General features: G+C 42.3%; 1 protein-coding gene across 1 annotated transcript in view; it reads right to left on the bottom strand.

The window, feature by feature from the left end:
• Window positions 1-4,099: 4,099 nt before the first annotated feature.
• Window positions 4,100-21,536, bottom strand: part of Frem3 (FRAS1 related extracellular matrix 3) — a 70,789-nt gene continuing 53,352 nt past the window's right edge. Inside the window, 3 exon segments of the mRNA XM_031340434.1 lie at window positions 4,100-4,532; window positions 8,752-8,901; window positions 12,554-12,805. Coding sequence (XP_031196294.1) covers window positions 4,303-4,532; window positions 8,752-8,901; window positions 12,554-12,805 — 632 coding nt within the window. The 3' untranslated portion in view covers window positions 4,100-4,302.

Raw genomic sequence — 21,536 nt, 5'->3', positions numbered from 1 at the left:
TAAAGTGGTCTTTTCTTTCCATTTCTTTGAATTTTTTTCACCATTTGTTTAACTTCAACCTTTCCCCATAAGAGATAGTCCATTTTTCTTAGATCTCTTTCTATGAAACTTAACTTTTGTGTGTGCATGAGTCACTGAAAAGACTGATGTCTACTGTGACAGTCTGGTTTTTCTTAAATGTAGGATTGCTGGTGTAAGTGTCATGCAGTAGAGTACTTTGAATTTTCATGCTCTCAGAATTAGTTAATATTGAACATCAGATGTGCTCTCATTTTGGAAGAAATAATTGAAGACATTTTAAGATGGAAGAAGACTATATAAACAAGGTCATAAAATTGAGATTTGGAAGATGGAAATTGGGAGGTGTAGTGGAAGGAGGTGGAATTGAGCATGATGCTGAGACCTGGAGATTTAAAAATAGAAGAAATATAAAGGGAAATCGTAAGTGAAAAAAATTGAGCATTATGATTTAGCCAGTGCTAGAGCTTTGCTCTAGGGCCCATTTGGATAGCATTCCGTGCACTTCCAGAAGGACGGAAAGAGTGCTCTAACCCTGAACTGTCCCTGCCTTAAAGGAGGAATTGTTGGTGAAGATAAACTGGAAGCCACACCAGACTGGTACAGTAGTGGCATTGCACCAAGCTGTTGAGAGGTAGTGTGTATGGTAGAATCGGAGAAGCAATGCTTCAAAGTAGTTTGCTAAAGGAAATGGAAACTTTAGTGGCTGTGTAGCAGGAGACATTATTATCAGTACAAGACAACCCCCCACCCCCACCCCCATTACGCTGAACCATTGATCTATAATATTTTCCAGGTAGCCAGCCAGTGCTTCCAGGCTGGTCTTGAACAAATGATCCTTCTGTTTCAGCATCCTAGCTGTGATTCCAGGTGCAAGCCAGTGCATACAACACCTAGATTGAGAAAAAGAAAATGACATTTTTTCAGAAAGAATGCTTCATTACTAATTTTTCCTATGTATATAGTCCAGGCTGGCCTGTAATCCTCATGTACCTTCCAAGGGCTGAGATTGCAGGCATGCTCCAGTACACCCAGCCAGTTAAATTACTAAATGTTAACATTTAACTTAAAGAGTCCTAACTACATTAGAGCTGTGTTTCTTCAGGATGTGGCACTGGTGGTGTCAGCAATGGCAGTATATGAGGAGAATCACTAATATGGTTGACATGCACGGGCCCTGGTGTCAGTCTTCTACACTCCTAAAAGTAAATCACAGAAATTCATGGGCCACATATGAACGGGCATCTTAGATTTGAGGTGCCATCATTTAGAAGGTATCAGTACATCCATTGGTTAATGTTTTCCTTCTATTTAAATGGGATGAATGTAACAAATTTAAACAACTCATTTTTCCTGCTCTCAAATTTATCAGTCAATCAAATGTATCAGACAGTAAAGGAATTATGTTGAACATCTGGGTAAGTCTGAGTAATTAAATGATGGCTGACATACTGGATAATTTTTAGCTATCAACTTGACATAACCTAGAGTAACCTGGGAAGAGAGTCTTAAATTACATTTATGTATTTGTTTGTTTACCTGTTTGTATGGAAGCACAAATGTCACAGTACACATGTGGAGGAAGTAGGAAGACAGGAAGTAGGAAGACAGCTTTTTGGAATCAGCACTTGCCTTGAACCATATAGGTCTTTGAGGATAGAATTCGGATTGCCCGGCTTTGACCTGGGAATATAGTCTTAGGAATTCTCTAGATGAGGTTGGTCTGTGGGGAAGTTATTTAAGGAGGTTGGGGGGATTGTTTTATTGTTAGTTGATGTGGGAAGATGAGCTCATTGTTAGTGGCAGCTGCTAGCTTGGGTCCAAGACTTGTAAGAAAAGAAAGCTAGGAAGCAGACAGCACGATGTGTTCATTTTCTCTGCTCTTGATGGTGGATGTGAGATTGTAAGCTGTTTGAAGGACCTTCCTTGACTTACCCACAGTGATGGACTGCAACCTAGAATTTTAAGCTAAAATAAATCCCTTTCTCCTCTAAGTAGCTTTTGGTCAAAGTGTTTAATGTCTATAGTGGAGTTTCCTTGTTAATACTGGAGGGTTGTAAACACTGCATTCACAAAATCGCTTAATGGCACCTGTGAAGTACTAGAAAACAATAGAGAAGGCGAATTTCATAGGAATTGTTATTTGTAGCATCTCCATAAGGTAAATGTTTCAGCACCTCATTCATTTGAAGGTTAATTCCTCAATTTAAGAGTAAGACACAAAGGATTTTCTGAAAATCACTAAGAGGATGGAATTCAATCTTCTGTGGCTTTTCCTATTTTCCCTATTTTTTTTTTCCTATTTTCCCTATTGTGGCACATAATCTCAGCATGAAATCCATGATGGACATACGCCTAGATGGGAGCCTGGCATATCCAACAGTTACCTGTTCACAGGCATTTTTTTTTTTCAGTACCCTTGCTAATATGGGGAGAGTCTCTTTCTCTCTCTCACCTATAGAAGGTTAAATCAATGTTTGTGAACTGATTTTAAAAGATTTGGGGGGGCTGGGTAGATGGCTTAGTGGTTAAGAGCCACTTAGTGGTTCTGGAGGTCCTGAGATCAATTCCCTGTAACTATATGGTAGCTCACAAGCATCTGTGATGGCATTTGATGCCCTTTTGTTCTGTGTCTGAAGATAGCTATAGTGTACTCAAAGAAATAAAATAAACCTTTTAAGTTTTTTTGTTGTTGTTGTTGTTGGGTTGGAGAGATGGCTCAGCAGGTAACATTGGGCACTCTTCCAGAGGACTCGGGGTTGATTCCCAGTACCCATATGGTGGCTTGTAACCATTCGTAACTTGAATCGTAGCAAATCCAAAGCTCTCTTCTGGTCTTATGGGTACTGCATGAACATGGTACACAGACTTACATGCAGGCAAAACACCCATTTTCTTAAGACATAAATAAAAATAGAATATGACTAAAAGATTTTTGTGACGGGTCAACTATGATTTTCTGGTGGAATCTAAACTGGAAAAGGCCTTTCTGGAAACTGCTGGCACATTTTTCATGGTAGAAACCTGGAACCGAGAAATTCCAGCACTACTGCTAAACTTTGGTCGATGGAAGTCATGTCAATATCCATCCAAATCACCCCAGTCAGGAGCCTGCCTTCTTACTTGGTGTGTGTAAAGTCAAAATTTAGGTCCCATGTAGGGTTGGAAATAGGTTTAGAAATGTCTGAAACACATTTAAGAAAGTGGTTGCATAAGAAATTCTTAAAGGTAATAGTGGGGTGCAAAGGTGTAGTTTAAAAATAACTTGGCATGATGTATGCCAAGCACATGATGTATCCCAGCACTGAGATGACAGAGGCAGGTGCTTCACTGAGTTCCAGACCAGTCTGGTCTACATTCCAGGAGTTCCAGGACAGCCAGAGCTGTGTAGAGGGACTCTATCTCAAAAAGTAACTTGAGCTGGTCAGTGGTGGTGCACACCTTTAATCCCAGCACTTGTGAGGCAGAGGCAGGCGGATTTCTGAGTTCAAGGCCAGCCTGGTCTGCAGAGTGAGTTCCAGGACAGCCAGGGCTATACAGAGAAACCCTGTCTCAAAAAAAAAAAAAAAAAAAAAAAAAAAAAAAAAAAAAAAAAAAAAAAAAAAAAAAAGAAAAGAAAAGAAAAAGAAAAAAAAAGTAACTTGGGAGTTTTGAATTATGTAACATTACTATGGTATGGAATGGTTATAATTAGTTAACTTACTGGGTAATCTGGGAGCTATGCAAATCTCTTTGTTCTTGTCTTTTCTGCTACTCATGTTTTTCTCATGTTACTGTTTATTATGCTTTTCATGGAAGAGTGAAAATAGATAGCTAATTGCTTTGCTGAAGGTTTGTAGATAGACATGAAGCAGTTGGCAAAAAGGAGTTTGGGGTTATCTGCAGGTTTCAGTTAGGGCACTCAAGCAACTGTGTGTGTGTGTGTGTGTGTGTGTGTGTGTGTGTGTATCTGTGTGTATATGTGTGTGTGTGTATGTGTCTGAGTACTTTGCTTTGCTCCTAGCACCAACTAGTAGAGAGTACTGATTTAATTGATGACTGTGGGTTTTGTTGCTCTAAAAACAAATGAAACAAAAAAGAACATGGTCTCATTTTTTTTATTGGCTCATTCCTTTGTATATATATTTCTATCTCCATGCAGTCACATAGACTATTTTCACAAAACAGTGACAGTACAATGCCATTACTGCAGTCACTAAGCTCTGGAATGGCATATCTGTAGTTTGTGTTGGGAAATATCTAGGATACTGTTCCCCATTTGAAGGTCTTTTTTAGTCCAAGGAACTACACACACTCCTCTTCACAGTTGGTGATGCTGTCATTGATGGTAACAGTGGTTTTATTTGGTTCTCCAAGCACTGCACCTGTAGGCATCTGGAGAAGTAATTCAAACATCTCTGGACCCTCAAAGGCAGGCTGTGGCAGGTCATCAAGGATTGTAACTGCAAGTCTCTGCACACTCACTCCCGGGCTAAAGTGCAGATGTTGGCTGACACCAACGTAGTCCGTTCCAGCTGGCGTGCGAAGGAGAGAAAAGACAGTAGTGAGATGGGTTTTTTATGTTTGTGTTGAGAGCCATGCTTTCTAAGGTTAGTATTACCAGACCTGAGATTGCAGTGGATTCCCAGAATGGGAGGGAAATCTCTATAAACAAATGTGTAGTTCCCCATCACATGCCCATGTACCACCCTTATCAGACAGGGTATATCACCTGCTGACTTCCACAGAGACTCCACTCATTACATGGAAGAGGTAGCTTCAATTGGAAATAAAAACTTGCCCTTTAAACTCCATCTTGAAGATAACTTACATTTGATGAGGCTCCATATCTCTGGTTTAGTCTTGAAAGATTCCAATTCACTTAGCCATGGAGTTTTAGCCGTTCCCTGGCTTGTTTTACCAGCCATATTTGCAAGCAGGCACACTTGACCATTTAGATTCTTGGTGACTTATTTAAAGGACATTTAGTATGATGACAGCAGCAATGACAATGGAATAAGATGGGATCCTCTAGCCACATAAATGTAAAGGTAATTTGAGGAACAAAAAAGTTACATTGTCTCAGGGGATCTATCTGGAAAACAACTAATGATCACAAAAGAAATAAGCTAACCTTACAGTGGAAGAACCTATCAGACACCACTTGATCACACTTGGTCAGGTGACGAGACTCAGGTCACCAAACAGTGTGATGAGAATGCAGTACTCGGTAATATTCTTGCTGAAGATATCATTTCAGTCTTACCATAAGGAAACCAGGCAAATCCGAGCTGAGACATTCTGTATATTAGAAAGACTAACTAGCTTTTAAAAACAGCAACTTATGAACGCTAAAAGAAAAAGGTGGGGTAGGGGGTGAAGATGCTAGGGGGATGACTCAGTCAGCAAAGTGCTTGCTAGGGAACACTGGAAAGCAAACAAGAAAGATGCTCTTATTTCCTTTCCTACTGCTGTGTTAAAGTACCCTGAGCAAAGCACCCTAGGCTAGAAAGGTTTCATTTTAGCTCACAATTCCAGGTTATAGTCCATCATTAGAGATGTCAAGGAACCTAAAACTGATAGACATCCTCAGTCAAGGGCAGAGAGGGAATGAATGCATTCTTGCCTCCCCAAAACCCCTCCTTTATATAGCCCAAGACCAAAATCCAAGAAATGGTGCCACCCACTTTTAGGCTGTGTCTTCCCACATCAGTGAATAGTGGAGATCACCCCTTACTGAAACTCCCTTCCCAGGTGACCCACACTGTGTCAAGATGAGAACTGAGGCTAATCCTCACAGTCATAATACCTGAGGGGTCTCCGGCCTCACAGAGAAGAAGGGTCAGGGAGGAAGCAGGAGGGATGAAGAAACTGCTTTACATTGTTAGAAATGAAAGAGGGGCTAGAGAGATGACTTGTAAGATAAGGGCACTGGCTGCTGTTCTAGGACATCTAGGTTCCAATTCCAGCAACCACATGCCTGCTCACAATCATCTTTTACTCCAGTCCCAGATATCTGATACCTTCATCTGGCACCAAGCCTGCATGTGGTTCACAGATGTACATGCAATCAAAACACCCATATGTAAAGCAATAAATTAAAGCAGATCAGACAACTAAATATAAGGTGAGAGTCTAAATATACTGGCAACTTTCGGTGGCTGAGGGAAAAAGTTTGTGTTACCTGTGGCCCTTGCTGTTTTTCTGTCAGTTGGAGACTGTTTCAAAATTTTTTGAGAAGCATCAAGTAAATGATGACATTAATAGAAAATATACAGCTATGGTGAAAAATCTCCAAGCAGGGGAGTAGGAGAAAGAGGGCTTTGTATCCCATGTGCCTGGATCACATCTTGGGTCATTGCTTCATTGCATACATTAGTAAACCTCATGTGGCCTCAGGGTCTTCACCTGCAAATGCAGATGGTTACAGCTGCTTTCAAGGTCATTGCAATTGGGAACAATAAAGCAGCCACCGCACCAAGATATCTGGCAAATACTGGGCACTGAGTATAGAGTGAAAAGGACAGCCATTCATTTATTAAAATATTTATTTAAAATAGTTTATTTTTAAATAACTCATTTAAAATTATACATTTATTTTAAAGATACATATGCAAAATGAGTACTACATCCTGAACAGGTTCTATAGAGTGCCTGGTCTGAGTGATTATCTCTCTGTGTCTTTCTTGTTTAGACACGTGAATCACCCACCACCCTGAAAGCCATCAGTTCTGGTTCATCCCAGCCCCAAGGTGGCAGTACTTTTATGCAAAGAGATTTACCTAAAGCAATTTAAATTTCTCCTCCAAATTATAAACCAAAGAGTCCAGTGAACCAATTGTCTATTCAGCTCTTCATTGCATAGATATATATAGAACAAGAAATGAACCTCTCTGCAGATTAAAGAAAGGTGGATGGGTGAGGTGGTTCACTGGATGAAAAACCCTTGATGTGCCAGCCTGGCCACTGAATTTGATCCCTGAACTCACAGATAGGTGGAGGGAAAACTGATTCCACAGAGCCTTCCTTGGAGCTTCATGTGTATACTGTGGCACCTGTGCCCCGGCACACAAATCTTGCACACTCACACACATACGTACACAAGTAATTTTTGAAAAGGGAATAGATGAACTAGTCAGAGTGATCATTGCTGGTTTCGCATATTTCCCTGTGATATATTTATTAAGTGTTATGATGTAAGTTTCCAAGTGGAAGGGAATAGTGCTTGTTTTCTTGAACCATTCCTGGGAACATAGTGATACTCCGTTCGTATTTCATGCATTTTGCTGTCCTATGTTTGGTTAATTACTGCAGATGTTTAGATTGTTACTAGTTTCTATTCGTTTACAGGACTTTTGCTTTTAAATTTATTTATCTTATGTATGAGAGCTCTATCTGCATGTACACTTGCATGCCAGAGGAGGACATCAGATCACATGTGAGCCACCATGTGGTTGCTGGGAATTGAACTCAGGACCTCTGGAAGAGCAGTCAGTGCTCTTAACCACTAAGACATCTCTCTGGTACAGACTTTTGCTTCTGGATCAAAGTATTGCCACGTTTTTTAGATATGTAGGCTTCAGGCCTTGAGGTATGCTGGCTGTATCCCAGAAGACTAAAAGATGCTAGCTGAAATGAGGAAATGCAAGCATATATATATATTGGAGATGTCTTATTTATTTCTTTTGGGTCTTACTGTCTTTTTTTTTTTCTTTTTGGTGTTTTTTTTGTTTTGTTTTTTTGTTTGTTTGTTTGTTTTTTGTTTTTTTGTTTTTGAGACAAAGTTTCTCTGTGTAATAGCCCTGGCTATCTTGTACATGCTTTGTATACCAGGCTGACCTCACAGAGATATGCCTGCCTCTGCTTCCTGCCGCCCCTTCCCCCGCCCCCCCAACTCCAGAGCTGATGTTAAAGGCATGTGCCACTATTCCCTGCATCTGTTTTTACTTTTATGATAAAGCAACCAAGAGGCTTGCAGGAGGATGTGGCATCCAGAGTCATCTAGCCAACTAGAACTTCCTTACCTGAATCAGGAAACAAATGTGTGAGGGCCATGTGAACAGTGACTGAAAGACAACGGAAATGCTGGAGTTGGAAGTGAAAATCTCCTTTCTTCAAAGGTGACTTAGAATCTTCCAGGAGTTGGACTTGTCCAGCTACTAAACAGTTGTTTCACCAGACTTTGTGTGTATATGTGTTTCTGTGTGTGTGTGTGTGTGTGTGTGTGTGTGTGTGTGTGTGTGTGTGTGTATGTAGGCCAGAGGTCAACCTCAGCTATTGCTCCTTAGGGAATAGTTTTATAAGACAGGATCTCCTACTCTGGAATTTGCTAATTAGGCTACACTGTCTGGCCACAAGCCCTAGCGGTCCTTCTGTCTCTGCTTCCACACATAGCACAGGGATTACAGGTGTGCATTGCCATGCTTACTGGGTACAGGGGACTGAATCCAGGCACTCACGCTTGAACGGCAGGCATTTTACTGAGCCTTCCCTCACCCCTTTCCTCCTGCCTTTAGAGTCTTTATAAATATCCTCAACTTTGGAAAAATTGGTCTGAGTCAATGATAAGCATGTTGGTAATGAATAAATCATCTAGGCTGTGTCTAAGGGCATCTTTGCATAGACAAGCCATTTGTATATTCAGATAAAAGAGATAGAAACCACCACCAACCACCAGGCATGCTGGCCCTTTATAGGCCGGACCCCACCATCCACATGAATAGTGATGATATGCCCTTCCCATGGCTCTCTCACCTTCTGCTGCCTGTTGGTCTGTCCTCCTAGAGCGCACAATGACAGAAGATGCTATCGAAAGGTCAGTGCCTTTTCTCCAGACGGCCACCTCCACATAGCCAGCACTTTCCTCAACGTGGTACTCAGAGTATTCAAAGTGAAGGGCAGGCTCTAGGGAGGTACAGAGGGACAAGCTGAGACAGGATGCATTGGCCTGTCAGGCGTTCTTCTGTCTTTGCTGGCCTGTGTGGGCCTATCACATGTCAGGTCACACACATGGGACCTATCACACATGTTAGATCACACACATGTGATCCATTATACATGTCAGATCACACAGGCCCTGCTCAGGGAGGAGGAAAAAAAAACCCAAGAAACCAAAAACCCAAAAGTTAAGCGAAGTCACTGAGCAACATGCTATGATTCTGACTCACGTTTGGTTGGGGTTCCACTTATTATTCTGGTTTATTTTTAAATACTTTTAAGAATTATTTATTTATTTTATGTATGTGAGTACACTGTAGTTGTCTTCAGACTCACCAGAAGAGGTTATCAGATCTCATTACAGATGGTTCTGAGCCACCATGTAGTTGCTGGGATTTGAACTCAGGACCTCTGGAGGAGCAGTCAGTGCTCTTAACCACTGAGCCATCTCTCCAGTCCCTTATCCTTCTGTTTTCAGGGCTTTCTGCTAGATAATAGGAGGAGTTGAGCCTGTCAAGCAGGCTCAGGCAGCCAGCTACTGTTTTGAAAATGTAGAGGTGAAGTTAATGCTTTGCTTTCTCCTAATAAACAGTTGAGCCACTGTTCTGAATTTAGGGACGACTGCCATGTAGGTTTTCATAGTATTTGTTGATTGCAGGGACAGACAGCAATCTGGAGCTAGGAAGGTGGGACTCTGAAAAGCTCCCCAGAGGGGAGGCAGTGGATTGGAGGAGGAGGCTGGAGAGGTCAGAGCGGGCACCAGCTTCCAGAAGGAAGCATTTTCTGGGAGGAAGGAAGCCTTGATAAAGAGAATGTTAATAGACTAGAATCATACTATGACCCGACCCAGTTACAGTTTATATGAAGTTTAGGACTGGTGAACAGTATAGGTACTCCCACAATTAAGTCTTAGGACCTGGATTTGGTCCAGGGACCAAACGGGAGAAGGAGAGAGTTAGCTTCTGCAAGTGTCCTTTGATCTGAACACACTGTAGCACACACTCCTGACAAAATAGACTGGTGACAGATAGATAGAAAGGAAGGTACATAGATAGATAAAATAAATGTAATAAAATTAGAATTTTAGGAAGCTTAGCTCCTAACACTAGATATATTCTGCCTTAAACATTTTTTGTTTTTTTAAAGCCAGGAAGCTTTATCATGGAGGAATAATTCTGGAGGTGGAAAAACAGAAAACCACAGGCATGGAGACAAGGAGATGACATCCATTATTATACCCTGTTAGTATAGTGATGGTGTGTGTTTATAATCCAAGTAAACATGAGTCTGGAGAGTAGAAATCAGAGTTAAAAGGTATCTGTCCATGACTCACTTTAGTAGAACTTAGAAATGAGGGTGAACCTTACATAAGGTTAGACCTCTTCCAGCACAGTCTGACTTGAGTCTGCTTTTGTTCTTCAGAAGTCACTGGGACCATGTTCCATAGAGTTCCCTGTTTCCTGGTTACCCCTAGTAGCTTGAGCTATGCCTGATCCACACGGCATGAGTGATCACTGGTGATTTCCTCTGAGCTGGGTTGAGCTATTTTGATGGCTGTGTGCTCTTCAAAGCTTTGATGAGACATTACTGGGAACCCAGAATTTCAGCTCTGGGAGCCACGTTGAATTTTCTCAAGAAATTGTAAATTCTGTAAGCTGTGCTTCCATAAGAGCCTGCCTAGTTTGTAATTGTGAGAATGGTCCCTGCAGACTGATAACAGGAAGCATCCAGAGAAAGCCATCCAGGCCATCTTCTTTTTCTGTACCAAGAATTCCAACCCCACCTCCCTGTTCTCAATCCTGGAGATGTTTCTGATACCTTCCAGGTTGGCCAGGATCGAAATTAAGGGCTGAAAAGGAAGTTATTTTTCTTTAAATTCTTTAAAAGTTTAATACAATGAGTTGCATAAAGCCTTTGTGTGTGTGTGTGTGTGTGTGTGTGTGTGTGCGCGCGTGCATGTGCATGGGATGTGCTTTGAGCATATTCTGGCTATTCTTCCCTTTTGTACTCTGCTCCCTACCTTTACTCCATTTTGTCCTCATAGGCAGTTTCTCCTCTAGTTTCATGTCTGTACACACAACTTTATGGATCTGCCAGGCAAGTCTTTCTTGACAGACACCTCATGTTGTTGGTCCCCTCTGGCTTTGGATGGCTGAAAAACCAATTTGTTTGTTGTGGAAATGTGGGATCTTCGGAAGCCTGTTACTCCCACAGCTGGGCGTCTCTTGCCTGTAGTTTCTTGATAAGGATGAAATGTCACCATTTGGATTACTCACCTGTCAGTCCCTCTTAAACACAGAAACATTTGGTAGTGCCCTCTACTGAGAGTGTTCTGGCCTCCAGATGGTGCATTTGGACCAGACCAGCTGGTGCTGGCTCAGCAGCACTTTGTGGCAACCTCCCCGCTCTGCTTGGATAGACCCTGGGAAGACTGTACAATCCCAGCATGGTCCTCTCAGGTTTTTGTTCATAAAAGTAGTCAATAGCCTATCTCTTGGACTAAGGGCTTTCAAGCAGAACAAGACCAACTCCAGAGAGCAGAAGCAGGGGGATTGAAGTATTATTATTATTATTATTATTATTATTATTATTATTATTATTATTAATTATTATCAATTGTGTTCATTTCTCACTCTCCCTGCTTCTTTTGTTTTTTTCTTTTCTTCCTCTTTTTTTCTCCTTTCTTTTTTCTTTTGTTTTTTTTGGGGGGGTTTTTTTTTTGAGACGGAATTTCTTTGTGTAGCCCTGCCTGTCCTGGAACTCTCTCAGTAGACAAGGCCAGTCTTGAACCCAGAGATCTGCCTCTGTGTATCACCACTACTGGCTTCTTGTTTTCTTTTTTAACTTTGATTCTTTGTGAGTTTCACATCATGTACCCCAGTCCTGCTTATCTCCCTGTCTCCTCATATCCATCCTTCACCCTTGCAACTTCCCCCCAAAATAAAACACACACATAGACACACACAACAAAACCCCCAAAGCATAGGAAACATCTTGTCATGGAAGCTGTAGTGTGTCTCAGTGTGTCCCACAGTATATCCCTCTGTCCATACATCTTCACTTGCAAATGTTCCTTGAGATGAGTCACTGGTCTGGTTGGAGGTCTCTGGCTTCTGTGACACCATCAATACTGGATCCTCATCAGAACTTCTCCTAGTTATCCTCTTGTTGCCCTGTGTCATGGAGATCCTGCAGCTTTGTGTCAGCAGGAGTGGCCCTTTCATGCATCCCAACCATTCTTAGATGATAAAAGATTTTGGGATGGGCCAATTCAGAGCCCTGGACTGGGCCTGGATAGTAGCTGAGCTGGTCAGCTCTCCCCTATCCAGACCATCAGGGTGAGCTTTCCAGCACTTCTCTGGCTAGGCCACCCAATGCTGCCATCAGCAGGAGGGGGGTCAGCTCTCCTGTTCTTAGGCCTTCAGGGCCAGCTCACTCACAAGGTAAACATAAGGATGAGCAGAAGTTCAAGGCCATCTTGGCTATACAGTGACTTTGAGGCTAGCCAGGACCACATGTGACCCATTTAAAAATTGTATAATTTATCTCACACCTGTGAGAGCAAAATTTGCTATCACCAACAAGCTGAATCATTGCTTAGAGGTGAAGGGGGACTTACCGTCCTCTCTGTCAGCCAGGATTGTGACCCTGGCAGTGGGGAATTTGGCTCCCAGCTGCCCTCCTACTGGCAGGCTTAGTCCAACGCTGAAGGACTCCTCCTCTTCATAAAGAGAGTCATTGATAATCAGGACCTGGCAGGTCTTCTCACTCTCATCCTTTTCAAAGTAGAGCATGCTGGTATTATCTTCTGGTCTTGAGACATAATCTGACAAAGATAAGTCCACGGAAGGAACTGTGCCAGTGGCAGAACCTGCAGGCAAACAGGGAAGGTGAGAAGAAACACAATTGTTAATGGGAATTTCTTCCAGGTTCATCAACGCGTTTGTAAGCAGCAGCCATCTGAGCTCCGTCCTTACCTCTTCTACTCAAAAATATTAATATGCTGTTGGCAGGCTTCTGAACAGACTACTTTTTGATATGGTGCATATTTACTGATCTTTAAGTATATGTCAAGTGCCAAGGATACTCTATCTTTGTCCCCCAATAAAAGGGCAAGCCCATCCACTGGGAACAAAATTGAGTCTTGGCCCAGCTTTGTGTGTTAAAGCGTGGCCCCAGGGCTCAGGATGCTGAAGAGGTAAAGCTCAGGAGTTTTGACTGCGCTTTTCCCACGCTGGCACTGGGTGAGCATCGCTGGGGGTGGGGGAGCACAGTCTGAGGTCCCCAGGGACTGCCAGAGTTGACTTGGGATCCCTGGACCTGCACGGAGGCAAGAATGTCAGGTTCTCAGACTCTTGTGCACCTCCAGATGCTGCTGGATGCCGAATAAGAGCAAAGAATGGAGTGGGGGCCTGCGGGCTGGATCTAGGCTGAGGCTGAAGGGAAAAAGGGGCTGGAGGAGGGAACTCCGGCTGGTCACCACGGGGATGAGAGAGTCCTTGGCTTGCTCTGTGGGTGGCTTGGCTTGGTGGAGACCCGTGGCTGGGATCGCTGAGAGGCCTTCTGCTGGAGACCAGGTAGTTGACTCTTTAGATGAAGGTATGCTCCATTGTTCCCCATGGCAGATCCCAATGAACAGAGACAGTCCATGGTTTTAAAGCATTTATTGTTATGGTGGAGAGTTGTGATGAGTGAAACCTACCCCACTTTCTCAGGGTGGGCCTGAGCTTAAATGCCTTTTACAGGGAGGAGTGTCTGGGAAAGACAGCTTAATTGGCTAAGTCCTTCAGGCCTTTTGGTACCTCATTAAGATGGAGATCTGTCTTGAGGCTATGTGATTTGTAGTCACATATTCTACATGAGGAGGGGCTTGGGGCATTGCCCTTAAGTGACAGAATTATGGAGCGCTGAGGCCTTGCATCAGGAGCCTGGTGTCCAGGAGCATGGCAAAACGCCTGTGGTCCCTTGCAGGGTCTCTAGGGTTTTAAACCTAGCTCAACCAGAAATCAGGCTGCCTTTCCTGGTCCTATACAGCTTAACTGGGATGATAGAGGCGGGGATGTCATCTGGCGGTTAGATGACAGCTAGCATTCCTCATACATTGGGGTGTGTGGAGCTGTGTCTTTGTCATTCCTTCCTTGTCCACCTAAGGTATCTTCTGATTGGTTAAAATAAAATGCCTATGGCCTATAGCAAAAGGCAGGATAGTAAGGTGGGACATCTGGCAGAGACAGGAACTCTGGGAAGGAGTCAAGCACTGGAGACTGCCACCCAAACTTGGAGGAAGTCAGAGACAGATAGAATAGTATAAATGGGTTAATATATATTAAGAGTTAGTAGGAAACAATGCCTAGCTATAAGGTCAATGGCATTAATAAATATCGTCTCTGTGTCATTATTTGGGAACTGGTATGAGCACAGAAAAGGCCCCTTTGGTTAGCGTCAGGAACTTGTGAAAGCAGTTACCTACCATCTGCCAAAAGAACTCATTGTCTTACCTCTGACAGAAGAGATGTGGCTTCATTGACATACATTGTGGCTGCATTTCAAAGCCCATACTGGCCTCTAGCCTCCCTTGGTCCCCACTCACAAGTACTTGCTATATATTTCAAAGTTCCTCCTTCCCTCCTCCCTTGTACCAGTCAGTTCTCTTTATAAGAGCAAGGTCCCCCTGTCTGCAATTGCCAGTGTTCTCTCTCTCTCTTTCTCTTTCTCTCTCTCTCTCTTTCTCTCTCTCTCTCTCTCTTGCTATTCTCTCCTTCCTCTCAGATAACCCTGCCAATGTCCACTCTATTTCTCTCTGCTCTAGACTCTTCCAGATGTCTCTGAATATTTTCTCTTATGCACAATAAAGACCTTTCCTTTAATCCTATCATGGGGTGGTCATGTTGGCGCTTTCTTTACTAACCCTCTTCACATAGTATTGGGATTTGGTCTGTCGTTATATATTCAAATGCTAAATTCTGTATGCTAAGATCTGGTCGCCCCAAGGTTCTAATGCACACCAGCTTTTGATATGCAAGTCTTGCCCCCCAGTTATCCCTGAATAGTTAAATGAAAGTTGCTGACAGCTTATATCTGAGGAGAAGAGAGGTAGGTGGGGAGGGTTCCCAGTCTTGTTGTCTCAGGTAGGGACCAGGACGAGAGAACAAGGAGAGGAGGAATAGAAAGTCATGAGCATGTGGCCATGAGGGCTGACCTGATAGAGCAGGAACAGTGCAAATGGAACTTGTGGCAGGTAACATATTGGTGTTCAAGGCACGGGGACAGACAAAATGGCTTAGAGGGCTGGTATCTGCCCAGCTCCAGTGCTTTAAAGCTTACCATAATTCTAGAGGTTCCTGTGTCTTTTATTTGGATAATAGCTGGTTAAAAAGTGACTACTGCTGTTTTAGCTTCCAGCATTAGCTGATAGCCACAGACTAGATGAGCCACACTCAAACAAACAGTAGGGTAGGTTGAATTTGGCTTGTTTAGATTAGGGACTAAATGAACAGTAGTGTACTACATCTGCTTTAGCCTTGCTCTTACATCAACAGATGGGAGAATGGAGAGGCAGAGGAATCTCTGCCAGACCAGGCCAGGCCAGGCCATTTAGAGTATGACAACTGCATAGAATTTTCCCTGCTTTCCTGTGTCATTGTGACATAGCATTACATACGCTGTCATTCACTCTCGGGTTAGAGTTCCCTGCCTGCCATCATCAGACAAGCATGAGATTACCTGTCAGTTTACAAACAGTGCAGGAGTGATCAGGGGATTTTTACCTTGGATTCAATGCACTTTGTATATATGTATATTTTTAGGGGTATTTATTTATTTATTTATTTTGTTTTTTTTGAGACAAGGTTTCTCTGTATAGCCCTGGCTGTCCTGGAACTCACTCTGTAGACCAGGCTGGCCTCGAACTCAGAGATCCACCTGCCTCTGCCTCCCAAGTGTTGGGATTAAAGGCATGTATCACCACTGCCCGGCTTTTTTTTTTTTTTAATTTTTAAATCGTGTGTGTGTGTATGTGTGTGTGTGTATGTGTGTGTGTGTGTGTGTGTGTGTGTGTGTGTGTGTGTGTATGTGTCTGTGTGTGTTTGTGTCTGATCCTTTAGTATCAAAATGAAACTTTAAACTATAAACACAGTCCAAAGACAGACTGGAAACCTTATTTTCTGGTTCTTCAAAAGTGTGCTTTTATAGAATACCAGCTTTTTGATACTAAAGGATCTTCAATTATCTTCCATTCAAGATTTTAAGGCTCAAACTTAACAGGGATAAATTGTAAAATCCCAATCTTATAAAAGCTTCTAACCTTTTGTAACTGTTGAAGATAATTAAGACAGGCAAATTAATGATCAGTCGCCTTATACATTATTTAATTCTTTAATGTACCCAGAACTATGCTTGGAATCATAAGTACAAATGTAATTCATTTACAGGGACAAGCTTTAGCCTTCTGTATATGTTGCCAAGGTTAAGCCTTAAGCAAGTAACTAAAAATAAGTAGTTCATTTAAAGTAGTTCAGTTATATTGTATACTTAATAGATTAGATGACCACACACAAACACACAGGGAGATCTGTTAAATTGTCATTTAAGATGTTTAATTAAAAAGGCTTTCCCTGACAGAAAACATACCAGCTTTTGGTAGCAGCAGCTGAGGCCGTCTCTGAAGAGGTGGGCCCCAACAGACTCTATCTGCAGTACCACTGGGCAGAATTCCTTGTCCACCACCAGGGCCTGCCCAAACTGTGGACGCTGTTGGTTTAACTGCTCCTCTCTGCTTCACCAAGGTAGGTAAGTTTTCCCAAGTTCCTTTCTACATGAAAATCTCCCTCATCTTCTAGGTCTAGCAGCCAGGGGTTGATGTTGCCCAGAGTGGCAGCCGAAGATGTAATGCTGTCCTCTGACACAGCCAAACCTACAGTGTCAAACTCTGCCCACAGCAAAGACATGAGGGTTACCATGGACAGTCCCAAGCTGGCTGTCCAGGTAGTGGGCAAGCTTCTGTCATTTTAAATGACACGGAGGTAGTTTGGATTATACTTTCTGTTTAAGTGTGTCTGTCTCAGATCTCTGTGGTGAGCGTGGCTTTATCAGCTCAACAGCAGCAAGCGACATTAGTGACATTAGCTAGTTCCTCCCTCAGGCTGCAGCTGCCTGGTCAGTCCATTTCATATGTGAAAATCAGGCCTTGCTTTTCCTGGAGTTACTAGGTCTCCTGCTGGGAAAGACAGAATTGCAGACAGATATGTCTTGCTGACATATCAGGCTTCATACTGAAAAAGATAAGCTGACAAAACAGGTTTCAATATTAAAAACTCAAGCTATCATGTTGCTATTACTAGCTAAAAACTTACTTTTTGCTATTCCTTTATTTAAAAAGAACTTGCTTTCCAGGACTGCTCTTTGTAGTCAGCCATCGATGTCTCAGGGTAAATGACTGGATGAAAGAAAAGGTTTTAAAGTTATGTAAGGAGGAAGGTATGTGAAAATTGAGACTTTAAAATGCTACATGATGTTAAGATTTCAAAGTCCAGAATTTTAACATATTAATTGATGGAGCTCTGATAAACTATCTAGCCTTGGTAACTAGCTATTGTTACCATCACAGGCTCAAAATTTTAATTTCCTTTGGTTATTTTCTAAATATTGCCTTAAAAGTGCTTCTCGTTGTACCCAAAACACCTCTGTCTGTTCCATATAAATCCCGACCAGCTTTGTCAAGTTGACGACTTCTCAGGCTTTATTCTTGCCATGGCTCTGAGGCATGAGTCTCCTCCAGTGGTTTACAGACACTTGTTAATTTGGTTTTCTACAAATAAGATCTCAGCTAGATAGTGGTCATTCTAATATCTTTAAAACTTTTATCTCTTCTGTCAACTTTAAAAATCTACATATGTTTCAGGATGCCGTGACTTGATTTTATCTGTTACAGTTCACAACCTAAGCCTTTCCACTTACCACATATCTCTGAGGGTGAGCTCTTTCCTTCTCTTGGTCTTGGGATTTCTTTCCAACTGTCAGGACCACAGGCCTGAAAGTTTTGAGTGTAACCCCAGGATACAGGTTTCTCCCCTAGGCTCATTAGTGCCTAGTCTAGTCTATCCCTGTCCCATATGACACATATCATCCGGGAGTTAACTGTGACCTGCAAACTGCTCCAAACAGCCTGCAGCAGAGCAGTCCCAGGTGGTCTTGTAGAACTAGCAGCCCTGGACTTGTTGAAAGCTGGTGTAAACGGGTCCAAGCAATGTGATCACTCCCAATCTCTTCTGGCTGAGTCAGAAAGCCAGATGCTTCTCACGAATGTCTCCTACCATTGTGTGACTCCATTTCTCATCCTGGTTTTTGACCCATGTTCCAGCCTTCCTGGGCCCCAGAGACTTCCATGTTCAGAGTTTTAACACTCCCCACTGTCTGGCAGTATTTCTATGTCATTTACTCATTAGCCAGCTGATAATGGAGCTTTTCTATAAACAGGCTTGGTTATTCTGAATTAGTGCTTCTGTGAAATGTCAATGCTGGTCTTTCAGTTGGTGTCTACCTTTATTTTTCTAAGATAGACTAGAGTTTTTAGACATCAGTTTTTACTTGTCTAAGAGCAGATGCTCTTAGCACTGAGACATCTTTGTACTCCCAGACACTGAGCTTTTTATACTGTTCGATTTTATATCATAGTAACTGTGCCCTGGTTCCTCCTCCTTAGAATATAGAAGACAGAACTTATCTTTTTTGTTTGGTTTGTTTTTTGTCGAGACAGGGCTTTTCTGAGTAGCCCTGGTTGTCCTGGAACTTGCTCTGTAGACCAGAATGGCCTGGAACTCACAGAGATCCACATGCCTCTGCCTCTCAAGTGTTGGAATTAAAGACATGTGCCATCACTGCCCAGCTTCATTTTGGACAACATTAAAAACATCAACACAAAGGACTAAAGCTGTAGCTCAATGGTAGAGTGTTTGCCTATCACATAGATGGTCCTAGGTTCAATTCCCAGTATTTCCGGATGACAACAATGAAAGTCAACAGCAAAGACAGATATGGTGTACACACCTGTATGGGTAACCCTTGGGTGCAGGGCAGAGGATCAGGAATTTAAAGCCAGTGGATAAGAGTGCTCATGACCAAGCTTGGTGGCATGAGTTAAATCAGGGATCCATATAGTAAAAGAAGAGAAACAACTCCCATAAGCTCTTCTCTTGATCTCTACTCATGTGCTATAATATGCGTGTCCTGCCATTATACATACACAACAAAATACAACAAAACAAACTAGAATAAAATAAAAATTTCAAGGCCATCCTGAGTGGCACAGTGAGACTCTAAGAAAAGGAAGGGATGAGGATGTAGCTCAGTGGTAGAGAGATTGCCTTCCATGGGCTTCTGATGCTTCTGACGAATATCTCCTACCATTGTGTGACTCCATTTCTCATCCTGGTTTTGACCCATATTCCAGCCTTCCTGGGCCCCAAAGACTTTCACGTTCAGAATTTTAACACCCCCTACTGTATGCCTTAGGCTTGATCCTGTATACCATAAACTATACAACAACAAAACAGAGAAAATATCAGCAATAGCATAGGTTTTAGAGTCAAAATTGTGAAAAAAAAGGTGTAATAGTTTATGATTTAGGTAGAACACATTAAAGACTGTAAAATGTCTCAATATATTTGACAGGGAACTTTGAAGAAGTGTGAACATCTCCTGCCACTTTCTTTAGTATGAAGTAGTAGTTATAACTAATGAAAGCCAGCATGTACAATATGTATGTATGCATATATGTCTGTCTCTATATATGTCCATACATATGTATGTAAGTATATATGTGTGTATAAAAATGTGCATGTATACTTGCGAAATCATTGAAACTGGTGGTCAGGCCTGGCCAAGTATGTGTGTGTGTGTGTGTGTGTGTGTGTGTATGTGTGTGTGTGTGTGTGTGCACATGCTCATGTGTGAGACACAACTTTCTATCCTTTTCTTTCTTACTAATCTCTTAAGAGTTAAAAGAGTTGAGAGTTTCTTGGTGGCCCCAGATAATTAAGTTTTGTTCCATCAGCAGTGTTGACCCCATAAATCGCCCAATGCTATCAGTGGGGACCTTCATAGGCTGCTATTAGCATTGACTCCAATTGCCAATGACATACTCACTCCCTTCCTCCATTGCCTAGATGCCGGGTGGGCCCTGACAGCCAGGTCCACTATGTGTGTTTCATTCTAGGGTCTTGTTCAACTGGATAAAGACAACCATTACTAACTTATGACACTCAGTTTCAGGCTGGCTGACTCCACAGGATGACTCAACATCTCTCCTGCCCCTTTGGGTTCATGGTTTGCTTTTCACTCACTGCTTCTTTCAAGAAGAGTAGTTTCCTAACAAGAAAGTGGCCAATAAGTAAGAAAAGATAGATGAGGTCTTCTTTGTGAACAATGTGAGGCCAAGAACTATCTAATCAGCAAGTTTTTATACAGAGTATCATTAAAACCAAAACATTTCACTGAAGAGCAAGAAATGTTAGGTGGACGGGTTGTATCTCCCAAAGGACATTTGTTAATGTCTGGTGGCATTCTGAAGACTCACAGCTGGAGCTAGTGGATGCTCCTGAATTCTAACATCTAGAGGCCAAGGCTGTTTGCATAATATCCTACAAACCATAAATTCTCCTCCGACCCTGTGGACAGAGGATTTAACAGTACATATATCATTTATCTTGGGCTGTTTAAAATCGAGCATAATGACAAGGCACTTGAGACATATTTTGAAGGTTTTCATGGTTTTGTGTTTGGCTGTATTTTCAGAGATGGGCAATCCTGTGGCCCGTTCTTTGAGATTCCCTGTCAAGGGACTAGGGAGATAGCTCAGTGGATAACAACACTTGCTTTGCAAGCAAGAGGACTTGAGTGTGAGCTCTCAGTGGCTGTGCAAAGTGACAAGCATAGCTGTGTAAGCTTGTAACCCCAGTACTTGGGGGACAGAGATTGGTGGATTCTAAGAGTTCAATGGCCAGGCAGCCTTGCTAAAATGTGAGCTTCAGGTTCAGCGAGACACCAGGCAGCACGTGATATCTGGCTCTGGCTTCTGCATGCACAAGCATGGCATACCCACACATTTGAATGTATGTAACACGTGGATACACATGTATACACTTATACACAAAAAAGGTTCTATCTTGAAACACCAGATACAACCAGATGCATGTAGAATTTTTAGTAACTCCAAATTTAACTTAGTTTTACTCTTAAAATTAAAAAACTAATTCTTTGCTATTATCATTACTGTGTGTGCACAATATGTACTGTGTATGGTCACAGCACGTATGGAGGTCAGAAAACGTTTGGAGTTACTTTTCTCCTTCTGGGTTCTAGGGTTCAAACTCAGGGGGTCAGGCTTGAGTGGTAAGAGATTTTGCCCTCTGAGCATCCTTGCTAGCCCTGGGTTTACTCCTTTTTTGGTCTTGATGGGTGAAAAGAAAATTAGGTGGGCAGAAGCACTCCATGAGTAAGTTGTCCTCCCCCTCCTCTTCCTCCTCCTCCTGTTTTTAAAATCTGTTTTGTTTTGTTTTTTCTTTTTTTCTTTCTTTCTTTCTTTCTTTCTTTCTTTCTTTCTCCTC

The sequence above is a fragment of the Mastomys coucha genome, unplaced genomic scaffold (assembly GCF_008632895.1).
Source record: "Mastomys coucha isolate ucsf_1 unplaced genomic scaffold, UCSF_Mcou_1 pScaffold22, whole genome shotgun sequence".
Lineage (NCBI taxonomy): Eukaryota > Metazoa > Chordata > Mammalia > Rodentia > Muridae > Mastomys > Mastomys coucha.
Note: the sequence above shows the minus strand (reverse complement) of the source record. Positions and strands in the feature narration are given on the sequence as shown.